This window comes from Leptodactylus fuscus, chromosome 11, assembly GCF_031893055.1.
Source record: "Leptodactylus fuscus isolate aLepFus1 chromosome 11, aLepFus1.hap2, whole genome shotgun sequence".
NCBI lineage: Eukaryota > Metazoa > Chordata > Amphibia > Anura > Leptodactylidae > Leptodactylus > Leptodactylus fuscus.
The window spans coordinates 18,491,273-18,510,057 of NC_134275.1; the positions used below are offsets into that span (position 1 = coordinate 18,491,273).

The 18,785-nt window shown below is 46.5% G+C and overlaps 1 protein-coding gene across 2 annotated transcripts in view; it reads right to left on the reverse strand.

Moving 5' to 3' along the window:
- The window catches only part of LHX6 (LIM homeobox 6), a 117,365-nt gene that overhangs the window by 45,629 nt on the left and 52,951 nt on the right, over positions 1-18,785 (reverse strand). For both annotated transcript variants that reach the window (XM_075259193.1, XM_075259191.1), the window contains one exon: positions 14,908-15,029. In XM_075259193.1, coding sequence (XP_075115294.1) covers positions 14,908-15,029 — 122 coding nt within the window. The remainder of the gene's footprint in view (positions 1-14,907; positions 15,030-18,785) is intronic.

Below are 18,785 nucleotides of genomic sequence, written 5' to 3' on the forward strand. Positions count from 1 at the left end.
TGAGGATTGGGCATTAGATAGATAGTCCATTGATACCAACTATCCAAAAAAGCTCCTTGTAAAATAAGATAGGCCATCAAGATCTGTGGGGGTCCAACACCCCAGGACTCCTGTAGACCAGCTGTTTGAAATGCCATTACGGCTTGACAGGCCACATTGATTGGTCACATGACTTGATCGCGGTTCATTCTCATTCAAGTGAAGTCTATGACTGTGCTGTAAAAATATCACTAAGGGCCCCTTCACACGGCGTAAGTGCTCGGCTCATTTCGAGCCGTACACGCGAGCGCTTCTAAACACTTCCCATTCACTTCAATGGGAGCGCTCGTAAAGCCGGCTTTACGCGCGCTCCCATTGAAGTGAATGGGAAGTGTTTAGAAGCGCTTGCGTGTACGGCTTGGAATGAGCCGAGCACTTACGCCGTGTGTAGGGGCCCTAAATGCTATTAACAGGGGCAAAGGATAAACGTAGTCAAGATGTCCGCCCTCATAATCATGTGCAGAAACTCGAAAAATCTACAATCAGAAAATATAAACAAATTTGAAAAAAAAAAGTGCTATATCTCGCAATTTGGTTTTACTACTAGAGATGAGCGAACAGTGTTCTATCGAACTCATGTTCGATCGGATATTAGGCTGTTCGGCATGTTCGAATCGAATCGAACACCGCGTGGTAAAGTGCGCCATTACTCGATTCCCCTCCCACCTTCCCTGGCGCCTTTTTTGCTCCAATAACAGCGCAGGGTAGGTGGGACAGGAACTACGACACCGGTGACGTTGAAAAAAGTAGGCAAAACCCATTGGCTGCCGAAAACATGTGACCTCTAATTTAAAAGAACAGCGACGCCCAGCTTCGCGTCATTCTGAGCTTGCAATTCACCGAGGACGGAGGTTTCCGTCCAGCTAGCTAGGGCTTAGATTCTGGGTAGGCAGGGACAGGCTAGGATAGGAAGGAGAAGACAACCAACAGCTCTTATAAGAGCTAAATTCCAGGGAGAAGCTTGTCAGTGTAACATGGCACTGACGGGCTCAATCGCCGCAACCCAGCTTTCCCAGGATCCTGAATGGAATACACTGTCAGTGTATTCCCGTATACCCGATATATACCCCGATACCCATTCCAACGGTGTGCCCCCCCAAGTCCCCTAGCAATAGAATTGGGGCTATATACACCCACAATTTTTACTACTGGTATACAGTGCCATTGTCTGACTGGGAATTCAAAGAATATATTGGGAATACAAATACCCTCATTTCTTGCTACTGCCATATAGTGCCAGTTTCTGACTGGGAATTCAAAGAATATATTGGGGTTATAAATACCCTCATTTCTTGCTACTGCCATATAGTGCCAGTTTCTGACTGGTAATTCAAAGAATATATTGGGGTTACGTGCACCCACAATTTTTACTACTGGTATACAGTGCCATTGTCTGACTGGGAATTCAAAGAGTATATTGGGAATACAAATACCCTCATTTCTTGCTACTGCCATATAGTGCCAGTTTCTGACTGGGAATTCAAAGAATATATTGGGGTTACGTGCACCCACAATTTTTACTACTGGTATACAGTGCCATTGTCTGACTGGGAATTCAAAGAGTATATTGGGAATACAAATACCCTCATTTCTTGCTACTGCCATATAGTGCCAGTTTCTGACTGGGAATTCAAAGAATATATTGGGGTTACGTGCACCCACAATTTTTACTACTGGTATACAGTGCCATTGTCTGACTGGGAATTCAAAGAATATATTGGGGTTACGTGCACCCACAATTTTTACTACTGGTATACAGTGCCATTGTCTGACTGGGAATTCAAAGAGTATATTGGGAATACAAATACCCTCATTTCTTGCTACTGCCATATAGTGCCAGTGTCTGACTGGTAATTCAAAGAATATATTGGGGTTACGTGCACCCACAATTTTTACTACTGGTATACAGTGCCATTGTCTGACTGGGAATTCAAAGAATATATTGGGGTTATAAATACCCTCATTTCTTGCTACTGCCATATAGTGCCAGTTTCTGACTGGTAATTCAAAGAATATATTGGGGTTACGTGCACCCACAATTTTTACTACTGGTATACAGTGCCATTGTCTGACTGGGAATTCAAAGAATATATTGGGGTTATAAATACCCTCATTTCTTGCTACTGCCATATAGTGCCAGTTTCTGACTGGTAATTCAAAGAATATATTGGGGTTACGTGCACCCACAATTTTTACTACTGGTATACAGTGCCATTGTCTGACTGGGAATTCAAAGAGTATATTGGGAATACAAATACCCTCATTTCTTGCTACTGCCATATAGTGCCAGTTTCTGACTGGGAATTCAAAGAATATATTGGGGTTACGTGCACCCACAATTTTTACTACTGGTATACAGTGCCATTGTCTGACTGGGAATTCAAAGAATATATTGGGGTTACGTGCACCCACAATTTTTACTACTGGTATACAGTGCCATTGTCTGACTGGGAATTCAAAGAGTATATTGGGAATACAAATACCCTCATTTCTTGCTACTGCCATATAGTGCCAGTGTCTGACTGGTAATTCAAAGAATATATTGGGGTTACGTGCACCCACAATTTTTACTACTGGTATACAGTGCCATTGTCTGACTGGGAATTCAAAGAGTATATTGGGAATACAAATACCCTCATTTCTTGCTACTGCCATATAGTGCCAGTTTCTGACTGGTAATTCAAAGAATATATTGGGGTTACGTGCACCCACAATTTTTACTACTGGTATACAGTGCCATTGTCTGACTGGGAATTCAAAGAATATATTGGGGTTATAAATACCCTCATTTCTTGCTACTGCCATATAGTGCCAGTTTCTGACTGGGAATTCAAAGAATATATTGGGGTTACGTGCACCCACAATTTTTACTACTGGTATACAGTGCCATTGTCTGACTGGGAATTCAAAGAATATATTGGGGTTACGTGCACCCACAATTTTTACTACTGGTATACAGTGCCATTGTCTGACTGGGAATTCAAAGAGTATATTGGGAATACAAATACCCTCATTTCTTGCTACTGCCATATAGTGCCAGTGTCTGACTGGTAATTCAAAGAATATATTGGGGTTACGTGCACCCACAATTTTTACTACTGGTATACAGTGCCATTGTCTGACTGGGAATTCAAAGAGTATATTGGGAATACAAATACCCTCATTTCTTGCTACTGCCATATAGTGCCAGTTTCTGACTGGTAATTCAAAGAATATATTGGGGTTACGTGCACCCACAATTTTTACTACTGGTATACAGTGCCATTGTCTGACTGGGAATTCAAAGAATATATTGGGGTTATAAATACCCTCATTTCTTGCTACTGCCATATAGTGCCAGTTTCTGACTGGTAATTCAAAGAATATATTGGGGTTACGTGCACCCACAATTTTTACTACTGGTATACAGTGCCATTGTCTGACTGGGAATTCAAAGAATATATTGGGGTTACGTGCACCCACAATTTTTACTACTGGTATACAGTGCCAATTTCTAACTAGGAATTCAAAATGCGCAAGGCTCCCGGAAAGGGACGTGGACGAGGCCGTGGGCGAGGTCGGGGGAATGGTTCTGGGGAGCAAGGTAGCAGTGAAGCCACAGGGCGTCCCGTGCCTACTCCTGTGGGGCAGCAAGCATTGCGCCACTCCACAGTGCCAGGGTTGCTTGCCACATTAACTAAACTGCAGGGTACAAACCTTAGTAGGCCCGAGAACCAGGAACAGGTCTTGCAATGGCTGTCAGAGAACGCTTACAGCACATTGTCCAGCAGCCAGTCAGACTCTGCCTCCTCTCCTCCTATTACCCAACAGTCTTGTCTTCCTTCCTCCCAAAATTCCGAAGCTTTACAGAACAATAACCCAAACTGTCCCTGCTCCCCAGAGCTGTTCTCCGCTCCTTTCATTGTCCCTCAACCTGCCTCTCCACGTCACGATTCCACGAACCTAACAGAGGAGCATCTGTGTCCAGATGCTCAAACACTAGAGTCTCCTCCATCTCCGTTCGATTTGGTGGTGGATGACCAGCAACCCACCCTCATCGACGATGATGTGACGCAGTTGCCGTCAGGGCATCCAGTTGACCGGCGCATTGTGCGGGAGGAGGAGATGAGACAGGAGTTGGAAGAGGAAGTGGTGGATGATGAGGACACTGACCCGACCTGGACAGGGGGGATGTCAAGCGGGGAAAGTAGTGTGGATGTTGAGGCAGGTGCAGCACCAAAAAGGGTAGCTAGAGGCAGAGGCAGAGGTCAGCAGCTTAGGCGAAGCCAGGCCACACCCGGAATCTCCCAAGATGTTCCAGTTCGTACCCAGCCCCGAAAAACTCCCACCTCGAGGGCACGTTTCTCGAAGGTGTGGAGTTTTTTCAAGGAATGCGCCGAGGACAGATATAGTGTTGTCTGCACAATTTGCCTCTCGAAATTGATTAGGGGCTCTGAGAAGAGCAACCTGTCCACCACTTCAATGCGCCGTCATTTGGAATCCAAGCACTGGAATCAGTGGCAGGCAGCAACGGCAGGACAAAGGCCGCCTGCCGTTCACGCCACTGCCACTGCCTCTGCCACTGCCTCTGCCACTGCCACTGCTGACTGTGCTGGCGATGCACTCCAGAGGACGAGCCAGGACACCACTTCATCTGCCTCCGCCACTTTGTTGACTTCTACCTCATCCTCCCCTGGTCCTGTCTTATCTCCTTCTCCTGCACCATCAAAGGCACCATCAGGCGTTTCTTTACAACAACCCACCATCTCTCAGACATTGGAGCGGCGGCAGAAATACACTGCTAACCACCCACACGCGCAAGCCTTGAACGCCAACATCGCTAAACTGCTGGCCCAGGAGATGTTGGCGTTCCGGCTTGTTGAAACTCCCGCCTTCCTGGACCTGATGGCAACTGCGGCACCTCGCTATGCCGTCCCTAGCCGTCACTACTTCTCCCGGTGTGCCGTCCCCGCCTTGCACCAGCACGTGTCACTCAACATCAGGCGGGCCCTTAGTTCCGCGCTTTGCACAAAGGTCCACTTGACCACCGACGCGTGGACAAGTGCATGCGGACAGGGACGCTACATTTCACTGACGGCACACTGGGTGAATGTAGTTGAGGCTGGGACTGCTTCCCAAACTGGCCCGGTGTACCTCGTCTCCCCGCCTAACATTCCTGGCAGGGACACGAGAAGAACACCCCCCTCCTCCTCCTCTACCGCCTCCTCCTCCGCCACCGCCTCCTCCTCCGCCACCGCCTCCTCCTCCGCTGTTAGATTGACCCCAGCTACGAGTTGGAAACGTTGCAGCACTGGCGTTGGTAGACGTCAGCAGGCTGTGCTGAAGCTGATCAGCTTGGGGGACAGACAGCACACTGCCTCCGAGGTGAGGGATGCCCTCCTCGATGAGACGGCAATATGGTTTGAGCCGCTGCACCTGGGCCCAGGCATGGTCGTTTGTGATAACGGCCGGAACCTGGTAGCAGCTCTGGAGCTTGCCGGACTCCAACATGTTCCATGCCTGGCCCACGTCTTCAACCTAGTGGTGCAACGTTTCCTAAAGAGCTACCCCAATGTTCCAGAGCTACTGGTGAAAGTGCGGCGCATGTGCGCCCACTTTCGCAAGTCGACAGTAGCCGCTGCTAGCTTAAAATCTCTCCAGCAACGCCTGCATGTGCCACAACACCGGCTTTTGTGCGACGTCCCCACACGCTGGAACTCAACGTTTCAGATGTTGAATAGAGTGGTTGAGCAGCAGAGACCTTTGATGGAATACCAGCTACAAAACCCTAGGGTGCCACAAAGTCAGCTGCCTCAGTTTCACATCCATGAGTGGCCATGGATGAGAGACCTTTGTGACATCCTACGGGTCTTTGAGGAGTCCACAAGGAGGGTGAGCTCTGAGGATGCGATGGTGAGCCTTACAATCCCGCTCTTGTGTGTTCTGAGAGAATCCCTGATTGACATCAGGGATAACTCAGATCACACAGAGGAGTTAGGGATAGGATCCGATCCGTCACAGCTGGAGAGTAGGTCCACACATCTGTCCGCTTCACTGCGTTTAATGGAGGAGGAGGAGGAGGAGGAGGAGGAAGAAGAGTTGTCCGATGATGTGATGGTGATACAGGAGGCTTCCGGGCAACTTCGAATCGTCCCATTGTTGCAGCGCGGATGGGTAGACATGGAGGATGAGGAGGAAATGGAGATTGAACTTTCCGGTGGGGCCAGAGGAGTCATGCCAACTAACACTGTGGCAGACATGGCTGAGTTCATGTTGGGGTGCTTTACAACCGACAAGCGTATTGTCAAAATCATGGAGGACAACCAGTACTGGATCTTTGCTATCCTTGACCCCCAGTATAAAAACAACATCTCGTCTTTTATTCCGGTAGAGGGGAGGGCCAATCGCATCAATGCTTGCCACAGGCAATTGGTGCAGAATATGATGGAGATGTTTCCAGCATGTGACGTTGGCGGCAGGGAGGGCAGTTCCTCCAGTAGGCAACCAAGTTCTCACCGGTCCACACAAACGAGGGGCACACTGTCTAAGGTCTGGGACACCTTGATGGCACCCCCTCGCCAAAGTGCCGCCACGGAGGGTCCTAGTGTCACCAGGCGTGAGAAGTATAGGCGCATGTTGCGGGAATACCTTTCCGACCACAGCCCTGTCCTCTCCGACCCCTCTGCGCCCTACACGTATTGGGTGTCGAAGTTGGACCTGTGGCTTGAACTTGCCCTATATGCCTTGGAGGTGCTGTCCTGTCCTGCCGCCAGCGTCCTATCTGAGAGGGTGTTCAGTGCAGCCGGTGGCATCATCACTGACAAGCGCACCCGTCTGTCAGCTGAGAGTGCCGACCGGCTCACTTTGATAAAAATGAACCACCACTGGGTAGAGCCGTCATTTTTGTGCCCACCTGTGTAAAGCACCCCAACATGAAACTCCATGTCTGTACTCAACCTCTCCAATTCCTCCGCATCCTCATACTCATCCACCATAAGCGTTGCACAATTCTGCTAATACTAGGCTCCCTCCACCCTGATTTCCCCCAACTCTGCTGGTTAGAGGCTCCCTCCACCCTGATTTCCACCAACTCTGCTGGTTAGAGGCTCCCTCCACCATGAATTTGCCCAAACTGGGCTGTTTAGAGGCTCCCTCCACCATGAATTTGCCCAAACTGGGCTGTTTAGAGGCTCCCTCCACCATGAATTGGTCCAAACTGGGTTTTTTAGAGGCTCCCTCCACCATGAATTGGTCCAAACTGGGCTGGTTAGAGGCTCCCTCCACCATGAATTTGCCCAAACTGGGCTGTTTAGAGGCTCCCTCCACCATGAATTGGTCCAAACTGAGTTTTTTAGAGGCTCCCTCCACCATGAATTGGTCCAAACTGGGCTGGTTAGAGGCTCCCTCCACCATGAATTTCCCAAAACTTGGCTGTTTAGAGGCTCCCTCCACCATGAATTGGTCCAAACTGGGCTGGTTAGAGGCTCCATCCACCATGAATTTCCCAAAACTTGGCTGTTTAGAGGCTCCCTCCACCATGAATTGGTCCAAACTGGGCTGGTTAGAGGCTCCCTCCACCATTAATTGGTCCAAACTGGGCTGGTTAGAGGCTCCCTCCACCATGAATTTGCCCAAACTGGGCTGTTTAGAGGCTCCCTCCACCATGAATTTGCCCAAACTGGGCTGTTTAGAGGCTCCCTCCACCATGAATTGGTCCAAACTGGGTTTTTTAGAGGCTCCCTCCACCATGAATTGGTCCAAACTGGGCTGGTTAGAGGCTCCCTCCACCATTAATTGGTCCAAACTGGGGTGGTTAGAGGCTCCCTCCACCATTAATTGGTCCAAACTGGGCTGGTTAGAGGCTCCCTCCACCATTAATTGGTCCAAACTGGGCTGGTTAGAGGCTCCCTCCACCATTAATTGGTCCAAACTGGGCTGTTTAGAGGCTCCCTCCACCATTAATTGGTCCAAACTGGGCTGGTTAGAGGCTCCCTCCACCATGAATTTGCCCAAACTGGGCTGTTTAGAGGCTCCCTCCACCATGAATTGGTCCAAACTGGGTTTTTTAGAGGCTCCCTCCACCATGAATTTGCCCAAACTGGGCTGGTTAGAGGCTCCCTCCACCATGAATTGGTCCAAGCTGGGTTTTTTAGAGGCTCCCTCCACCATGAATTTGCCCAAACTGGGCTGGTTAGAGGCTCCCTCCACCATGAATTGGTCCAAACTGGGCTGGTTAGAGGCTCCCTCCACCATGAATTTGCCCAAACTGGGCTGTTTAGAGGCTCCCTCCACCATTAATTGGTCCAAACTGGGCTGGTTAGAGGCTTCCTCCACCATGAATTTGCCCAAACTGGGCTGTTTAGAGGCTCCCTCCACCATGAATTGGTCCAAACTGGGTTTTTTAGAGGCTCCCTCCACCATGAATTGGTCCAAACTGGGTTTTTTAGAGGCTCCCTCCACCATGAATTGGTCCAAACTGGGCTGGTTAGAGGCTCCCTCCACCATGAATTTCCCAAAACTTGGCTGTTTAGAGGCTCCCTCCACCATGAATTGGTCCAAACTGGGCTGGTTAGAGGCTCCCTCCACCATGAATTTCCCAAAACTTGGCTGTTTAGAGGCTCCCTCCACCATGAATTGGTCCAAACTGGGCTGGTTAGAGGCTCCCTCCACCATTAATTGGTCCAAACTGGGCTGGTTAGAGGCTCCCTCCACCATGAATTGGTCCAAACTGGGTTTTTTAGAGGCTCCCTCCACCATGAATTTGCCCAAACTGGGCTGTTTAGAGGCTCCCTCCACCATGAATTGGTCCAAACTGGGCTGGTTAGAGGCTCCCTCCACCATGAATTGGTCCAAACTGGGCTGGTTAGAGGCTCCCTCCACCATTAATTGGTCCAAACTGGGCTGGTTAGAGGCTCCCTCCACCATGAATTGGTCCAAACTGGGTTTTTTAGAGGCTCCCTCCACCATGAATTTGCCCAAACTGGGCTGTTTAGAGGCTCCCTCCACCATGAATTGGTCCAAACTGGGCTGGTTAGAGGCTCCCTCCACCATTAATTGGTCCAAACTGGGCTGGTTAGAGGCTCCCTCCACCATGAATTGGTCCAAACTGGGCTGGTTAGAGGCTCCCTCCACCATGAATTTGCCCAAACTGGGCTGTTTAGAGGCTCCCTCCACCATTAATTGGTCCAAACTGGGCTGGTTAGAGGCTCCCTCCACCATGAATTTGCCCAAACTGGACTGTTTAGAGGCTCCCTCCACCATGAATTGGTCCAAACTGGGTTTTTTAGAGGCTCCCTCCACCATGAATTGGTCCAAACTGGGCTGGTTAGAGGCTCCCTCCACCATGAATTTCCCAAAACTTGGCTGTTTAGAGGCTCCCTCCACCATGAATTGGTCCAAACTGGGCTGGTTAGAGGCTCCCTCCACCATGAATTTCCCAAAACTTGGCTGTTTAGAGGCTCCCTCCACCATGAATTGGTCCAAACTGGGCTGGTTAGAGGCTCCCTCCACCATTAATTGGTCCAAACTGGGCTGGTTAGAGGCTCCCTCCACCATGAATTGGTCCAAACTGGGGTTTTTAGAGGCTCCCTCCACCATGAATTTGCCCAAACTGGGCTGTTTAGAGGCTCCCTCCACCATGAATTGGTCCAAACTGGGCTGGTTAGAGGCTCCCTCCACCATTAATTGGTCCAAACTGGGCTGGTTAGAGGCTCCCTCCACCATTAATTGGTCCAAACTGGGCTGGTTAGAGGCTCCCTCCACCATGAATTTGCCCAAACTGGGCTGGTTAGAGGCTCCCTCCACCATGAATTGGTCCAAACTGGGTTTTTTAGAGGCTCCCTCCACCATGAATTTGCCCAAACTGGGCTGGTTAGAGGCTCCCTCCACCATGAATTGGTCCAAACTGGGGTTTTTAGAGGCTCCCTCCACCATGAATTTGCCCAAACTGGGGTGTTTAGAGGCTCCCTCCACCATGAATTTGCCCAAACTCTGCTGGTTAGAGGCTCAATCCACCCTGATTTTCAAAACAAATGTTGGTGCCAACCTCAACTTACTACAAGGGCCAAATTCACTGCTGGTGACAAGCTCTCCTCACTGCAAGTGCCAAATACACATGTTTCAAGGTGTTTTCCTACTGTCAGAGAGGTGGTATTGAGTGTGTAAAGTGTGTAGTTGTTAGGCTGTGATGTTGGGGTAATAGAGGGTCTTTGGTGTGTTAGATGCCCCCAGACATGCTTCCCCTGCTGTCCCAGTGTCATTCCAGAGGTGTTGGCATCATTTCCTGGGGTGTCATAGTGGACTTGGTGACCCTCCAGACACGGATTTGGGTTTCCCCCTTAACGAGTATCTGTTCCCCATAGACTATAATGGGGTTCGAAACCCGTTCGAACACACGAACATTGAGCGGCTGTTCGAATCGAATTTCGAACCTCGAACATTTTAGTGTTCGCTCATCTCTATTTACTACCTTTATCATGGCAACTCATTTCCTTTAAGACATTTTAAATGATCAGAAGTATGATATCCAAAGCAATGGAAAGTCCAATAAATCAAATAAATGCGACCCACCCAAAACCCAACAGTTACATATTACACAATATCCAAAACAGATCCACCCCAGGCTGCAACCAAAAAACAAAGGGCACATCATATCTATGCTACATAATACCATCTCTTCCATCTCTTATCACATAGAGGTAATTGCTGCTTCTTTTTAGCCCCTGTATGGGGCTCACAATCTACATTGAGAAAAAAAATAAATTCTAGATGCCCAAAAATTATATTTCATGGGATCGCCAAATTGTCAGTATAATTTTCATGATCCAGAACAATAATGATATAACTACATTATATCTTATCTGATATCATTTTTGTAAAGTCCTATAGGCCCTTTACACATAACCAAGGCTAAGGCTCTAGAGAGTTCCAAAATACAGTATTGATATACGTCATTGCACCTCTTTGTCTCATTCATCTCACAAGAAAACCCAAGTTAATTGGATCAGAGAGCAAAGAAACCTTGGATTGAATTATTAATCTATTAATCTTAATCCTATGATGGATAATTGAAATATTTTTGGCATGGAGACTGAAGGGTATGGAGGTTGGATTAAAAATGGTCTAAAAAATATATTTCAATTTTTTTGATGGGTGATTTTTTAAAACATTGTCACAGAGCTGGTTGTCTAGGTTACAGACCTCCTCTCAGGTCAGGCCAGCCATCTATATTCTCTTCTCTCCCTCTCTCTGCATATTGCTTTCCGTTGCTGAGCCCTGATACTGATACTGATCAGTGTCTTCGTATGTACATCCACATAGAGATAACTGTAATTTAGAAACTGTATCAGAAAAAAATCTTCATTAGATTGAAACTGCACCAAGTGAATGCAACCTAAGACAAAGGCACTTATTGACTAAAAAAACTCACTTTTATTGACCCACTGCTCACATAGTAGCTGTCATATAGTCACATTATAATTGTCACATGTGGCCACCAATGATTGTGTGATTATACTGTATATTTGTGCAATCCTTAGTGCCTGCATTCGGCACTGATATACCTCACACCAATAAACCAACAAACTTTTACTGACTGGTAGTTTCTTATAAAGGAGACGTGCTGCTTATGCCAAACAGACAAACAAATTACCATGATACACAATATACCTTTGCAATCTATGTCACTTTTGTAAATTTGTCAAAAAAACAACAACTTTGAAGTCTTATGCAAATGAGGCAGGTGGTGCATTGTGGGCAGGACTTCGGCCCTGGGAGCACTGCTCTTGTGTAGGGTTGAGCCGATCTTGATCGATTTTAAAATCCGATTTCCGATCATTTTTCATTCGAACACGATCTCGATCCCAATTCCGATCCCAATGCAAGTCAATTGGATTTTTTTACTAATCAGAGATCAGATTTTAAAAACAAGCCTATTCACTATACAGCATGGAATCTAACAATAGAACGCTTTAATTGTTAGAATCCACGCTGTGCAGTGATTTTTTTTTAATCACTAAGTAGTGAGTCCCCCCTGGTGTCCACTTACCTGCAGAGATGGCTGGTCTGGTGCCAGGTTCTCGTTCTTCTTCGCCTCGCTGCCCCCTGCCTCCCAGGTTAGGAGAGTGTGGGTGGGTTAGGAGAGTGTGGGCGGGTACTGGGAGGGGAGATGTCACATCTCCCCGCCCTGTACCCGCCCACACTCTCCTAAGCCACAAGCCCCACCTTCTTACTAGCTCTTTAACACTAACCTGGGAGGCGGGGGCAGCGAGGCGAAGAAGAACGAGAACACCAGGCACCGGACAAGCCATCTCTGCAGGTAAGTAGCTAATAGAAATGTTAGCTAGTCTCCCATTAGAATTAATGGACGCAGCCGGCGCGCAGGGGGTTAAGGCTGTGTGCCGGCTACTTCCATTCATTCCTATGGAACCGCAGCGGAGCCTTCACACTGAGTATACACTCCGCTCAGAGTGAACGAAGTGTATACTCAGTGTGAAGGCTAACATTATTAGCTTTTCCCACAATGTTTGGCCAGTAGTAAAGCATTGTGGGAAATAATCACTGATCTCGATCCCACCTAAAAAGATCATGTTCGGAATTCCGATCGCGATCGTGAAATTTTATCGATCGCCGATCGAAATCTGATTTTTTCCGAACACGATCGCTCAACCCTACTCTTGTGCTCAAGTTGGGTGAGTGATGTCTTAACAATGGGAGGATCAACTCTCACTAATAGGGTAGAGCAGGTGAGATGGTTGCGAAGCACAAGAGAGATCCTACTCCCTATCTCTCTCACATTACACAGGAGCTGCAGCAGCATGGAGAACATTATACAGCAGTAAAGGGCAGGATTGTTGTGATAGAATATTTACTATATAGGACTAGTGTTCCTAGTGACCAATGATAAGGTCAAACTTTATTGGTCATGTCCCATATCCAAAAAAAGACAACACAGAAAGCACTCAAAAAAAAAAAAAATGATGACTAAGGTGTCACAAGGCACCAGCTGTCATTTAAGCTATGTATAAAAATTCCAGATCTCTGACCTTCTCCAGATCTACTATAAAATGTCCCACATTTGAGGCAAAAACTCATCATGTTCTTAGAGCCAATGACAGATTAAAGGTCAGAGGTTATATACATAGAGCGGGAGCTTCCATATTATCGTAAGTGGTCATAAGACCCAGATTCATCATGGCCCACATTCATGTTTCCTGACCTTATCTTCAGAGGCGCATAGTTAATTGAAAGGATAAACATAAAAGCCCCTTCCCCCACGTCAGGACTGATTGTCTGATTGGCCTTCATTATAGGAGCTTTTAGTGGAAGCTTCTCGAGTCGCAACCTTCCAGGTATATACGGTGTCTAGACTATGACAGTGCAAGGCTTATCGGCAACCAATGTCTTTTCCTGTATAACAAGTTCCAGATGTCGACAGTGAAGAAACCTATACTAGTTCTGGAGACATTCTTGCAATGCACTGGATGTAGTGTTTTCGGTTTTTATGGCTACCATTAATTTCATCGGTATTGTAAAGGATGACAAAATGTTTATCTAGACCTCAACTTGTATCTGCCCCAGCGCAATATTTCGTACAGGCTTAAAGGGAAATAAGAAAATTACCTATTTTTAAATCAATTTTTTAAAGAATTTTGGGTGAATTAAAAAAAAAAAAAAAAAAAAAAAAAAAAGCAATGTATTTATATTTGAAAATATTCTTAAAAATCCAGAGTTCTGACTGACTCCGATGAGCCTATATATGTAGGTAAGACACAGAATCCACCATATAAGGGATTTCACGGCTTATCTACTCCCATCTACCACCAGGCAGAACATATTACGGACCCATTGGGGTGCCAATCTGAACAACATTTTGCATAAAAATTTGGCTCCTTCTCAGGATTGACTGGCCAAGATGGTCCTTGTGGTTGTGGCAATGTCATCATTATTAGGTGTCCCAACCAAATGGTTCCTGTGAGACATTCAGGCTGAAAGCTACTTTCATGGGCATACACAGCACATGCTTTACATCAGCAGTGTGGAAGTTTAACATGAAACTTCTTTTTTTTCTTTACTATTGTGTCGGGGAATGTTTGGTGGTTTTGTAAATCGCAGCATGTCGACTGCAGGTACTTTACCGCAAAGTAGGTATGAGATTGCTTGGATTGCAAAACCGCATTTTTTTTGCGCTGTTTACGCCATGTGGGGCCCTGGCCTAAAGTTGACAGACTCTAAATTGCTGCCAAAGAAAACGCTTTTTAAGGCTGAGGCCCCACATTGCGGAAACGCAGCTTTTCTTGTTGCAGATTTTGCTGCAGTTTTTTTGAGCCAAAAGGAACGGGAACTATATAGGAAGTTCTTATACTTCTCTCTTCTTTTCAATCCTCTCCTGGCTTTGGCTCAAAAAACCGCAGCAAAATCTGCAACAAAAAAAAAGCTGCATTTTCGCAACGTGGGGCCTCAGTCCAAAACTGTTCAAAGTCACTTCAGTAACAGCATATTCCACGTAAAATACAAAGTCTGTCCGACTAATCTTCATAATAAGGTTCTAGTGTAAGGTCATATAAGACACCGTAGCCAACGGAACAATTGAAAAATCACGTAAAGATCCAAATGTCGTCAAAAACTGTTCACAAAATCTTTAGGAAATGTTAGTTTATAAATAACAGTATAAAATACATATAAGACCGAACAACACAATACAATATGCATAGAGTACAATAATAACATCAGTCACATTTCCATCATGGACGTCTCATTCATACCAGCTGTTCGCTTAGAAATCCCAAACCAGATCTTACCAAAGCCATCATATAAAAAAGCCCAAGTTCCAGTAACAGTGCCTATGTACATAAATCCAATGCATTGTTTCAATGGCAGCCTGGATATTACCTGAAATAATCCATTTTACAGAAAATCTCCTTGTTTTTGATATAGCAGCTGTTGTGTTGCCTTAGAGACGTCCGACACACCGAACACTCCAGACATCTGACGTGCCATATTAAGTTATTCACCTGGATGAAAAAGGAGCAATAATCAGAATTACGGGATGTAACATCGGTACTTAAAGCAGCTAAGAATGTCCTTATGTTCTTAGTGAAACACGAGAAAATACATGCGGTATCTTATATAGAATTCATCATAGAAGTTACACAAAATCTGACATTTTGGAAATGGAATACGACTAGCTCTAAACTGGTAGAATGCATCTATATATAACCCACTAACACTCACATTAAAATGGAAAAAAACTGTCCCGAAAATGTAATTTATTTTTTTTTACTGTAGAACTCCGGTGCCTGATGTGCTTTTTAACCAGAGGTATAACTTGAGGGGGTGCAGAGGGTGTAGTCACAGGAGCCTTAGTGGGGCCCATAAGCAACAGCATCAGTATTGAGATTGCAGCTTCCATCTGGCCCATAAACCAAGGAGACACACAGATTATCCTAACCACACTAAGGTGGATTAAACTCCTTAGCACCCATAACCATCACTATCAAGAATTCACTGTATGGATAAGGTAGAGGTCCCGGACAAAAGATTGCCCCGGGGTAGAGATGAGCGAACAGTGTTCTATCGAACACATGTTCGATCGGATATCAGGGTGTTCGCCATGTTCGAATCGAATCGAACACCGCGTGGTAAAGTGCGCCAAAATTCGATTCCCCTCCCACCTTCCCTGGCGCCTTTTTTGCACCAATAACAGCGCAGGGGAGGTGGGACAGGAACTACGACACCGGGGGCATTGAAAAAAATTGGAAAAAGTCATTGGCTGCCGAAATCAGGTGACCTCCATTTTAGACGAATAGTGGATTTCAAATCCGGGTCATATGAGAATGTGAACTTTGTGACTATGAGACAGGGATAGCTGTACAGGCAGGGATAGCTAGGGATAACCTTTATTTAGGGGGGAATGTTATTAAAAATAACTTTTTGGGGCTCTATCGGGTGTGTAATTGTGATTTTTGTGAGATAAACTTTTTCCCATAGGGATGCATTGGCCAGCGCTGATTGGCCGAATTCCGTACTCTGGCCAATCAGTGCTGGCCAATGCATTCTATTAGCTTGATGAAGCAGAGTGTGCACAAGGGTTCAAGCGCACCCTCGGCTCTGATGTAGCAGAGCTGAGGCTGCACAAGGGTTCAAGCGCACCCTCGGCTCTGATGTATGAGAGCCGAGGGTGCACTTGAACCCTTGTGCACCCTCGGCTCTGCTACATCAGAGCCGAGGGTGCGCTTGAACCCTTGTGCACACTCTGCTTCATCAAGCTAATAGAATGCATTGGCCAGCGCTGATTGGCCAGAGTATGGAATTCGGCCAATCAGCGCTGGCTCTGCTGGAGGAGGCGGAGTCTAAGATCGCTCCACACCAGTCTCCATTCAGGTCCGACCTTAGACTCCGACTCCTCCGGCAGAGCCAGCGCTGATTGGCCGAAGGCTGGCCAATGCATTCCTATGCGAATGCAGAGACTTAGCAGTGCTGAGCCAGTTCTGCTCAACTACACATCTGATGCACACTCGGCACTGCTACATCAGATGTAGCAATCTGATGTAGCAGAGCCGAGGGTGCACTAGAACCCCTGTGCAAACTCAGTTCACGCTAATAGAATGCATTGGCCAGCGCTGATTGGCCAATGCATTCTATTAGCCCGATGAAGTAGAGCTGAATGTGTGTGCTAAGCACACACATTCAGCTCTACTTCATCGGGCTAATAGAATGCATTGGCCAGCGCTGATTGGCCAGAGTACGGAACTCGACCAATCAGCGCTGGCTCTGCTGGAGGAGGCGGAGTCTAAGATCGCTCCACACCAGTCTCCATTCAGGTGCGACCTTAGACTCCGCCTCCTCCAGCAGAGCCAGCGCTGATTGGCCGAAGGCTGGCCAATGCATTCCTATGCGAATGCAGAGACTTAGCAGTGCTGAGTCAGTTTTCCTCAACTACACATCTGATGCACACTCGGCACTGCTACATCAGATGTAGCAATCTGATGTAGCAGAGCCGAGGGTGCACTAGAACCCCTGTGCAAACTCAGTTCACGCTAATAGAATGCATTGGCCAGCGCTGATTGGTCGAGTTCCGTACTCTGGCCAATCAGCACTGGCCAATGCATTTCTATGGGGAAAAGTTAGCTTGCGAAAATCGCAAACTGACAGGGATTTCCATGAAATAAAGTGACTTTTATGCCCCCAGACATGCTTCCCCTGCTGTCCCAGTGTCATTCCAGGGTGTTGGCATCATTTCCTGGGGTGTCATAGTGGACTTGGTGACCCTCCAGACACGGATTTGGGTTTCCCCCTTAACGAGTTTATGTTCCCCATAGACTATAATGGGGTTCGAAACCCATTGGAACACTCGAACAGTGAGCGGCTGTTCGAATCGAATTTCGAACCTCGAACATTTTAGTGTTCGCTCATCTCTACCCCGGGGTCCACAAGACTTTACTTACGCTACTGATGTTAACCCTTCAGTGAGCACGTTTTACTCTTAGGCCTTGTTCACATCTGTATTCCGCATAGATTCCCCCCGAACGGAATACCGAAAGCAACTGCAAGCGGTGTGCCAGTGAAAGCACACAAACCCCATAGACTTTAATGGGGTCCCTGTGCTTGCCACCAGATCATGCAGACAGGACAGTAGTTCACAATCTACTTTCCTGCCCGCATGATACTGTACATGCAGGCAGCGCGCGGCAAACACACGGACCCCATTATGGTCTATGGGGTCCCCATGTGGACTCCCCGAACGGAATACCAAACACAGATGTGAACGAATGGTCATACCAGCAACATTTTATCCCTCTCTGCATTCCGGTTTTCATAACTTTTAAAATTTTCTTTCAATGCAGTTTTACAAGACCTTGTATTTTCTGGGTAAATAACACTTCTTGATCAGTTTTTATTTTTTATTTTTTTTGGTTTTTGAGATCAGAAAACATCTATTTTTCCATCTGAATTTTATGTTTTCTATGTGTAATAAATAATGTACCCATTTTATATTTTAGGGGTTGTTCTCAAAGTGGTAATACCAGTTGTATTTTTTTTTTAATTATTTTTCATTAATTCTACGTTTACGTTTTTCAATAAACCATTTTGGTAGTTAGTATTGAAAGCAGCATCTGAAGGGTTAAAGGGTAAATATGGCCTCTGATTGATAATGGAGGGGGTGATAGCATAAACAAAAGTCCATGGTAGCTCCTCTTCTTGGGTTATCTGAAGTAAGGGGGGCCATTCACACGAAGTAACGCGGCGCTGATTCTGGCACAATAACTCACGTAACAATCAGCGCTGAAGAACAGAATCCCATTGACTTCAGTGGGTATCGTTTAGTGCGCATAACACACTGAAATCAATGGGTTAAAAAGCCTCCCATTGATTTCAATGTGTTACGCGTGCTAAACGGAACCCATTGAAGTCTATGGGATTCTGTTTTGCAGCGCTGATTCTTACGCGAGTTATCGTGCCAAAATCAGCGCCGCATTACATCGTATGAATGCCCCCTAACACGGACAGGATGAAGTGTTCCTCTGCACATTGATTGAAATGAAAGTTGCGAGTATCTGCAGCTCCACTTCAGCCAATGATAAGTCCAGATCTACTAGGAATTCAGGAATATTCAAGATTACGACTCTAACCCTGGCGGTTCCAGAGCTACGGCTGTTTAAGAGACTCCAGATTCCCCATTTTCAGACTCTGATTGCATCACAGATCATAAATCAGGCCCCACCCTCCATGCACTTGCAGTCTGATTTGCATATCCATAAAATTATGAC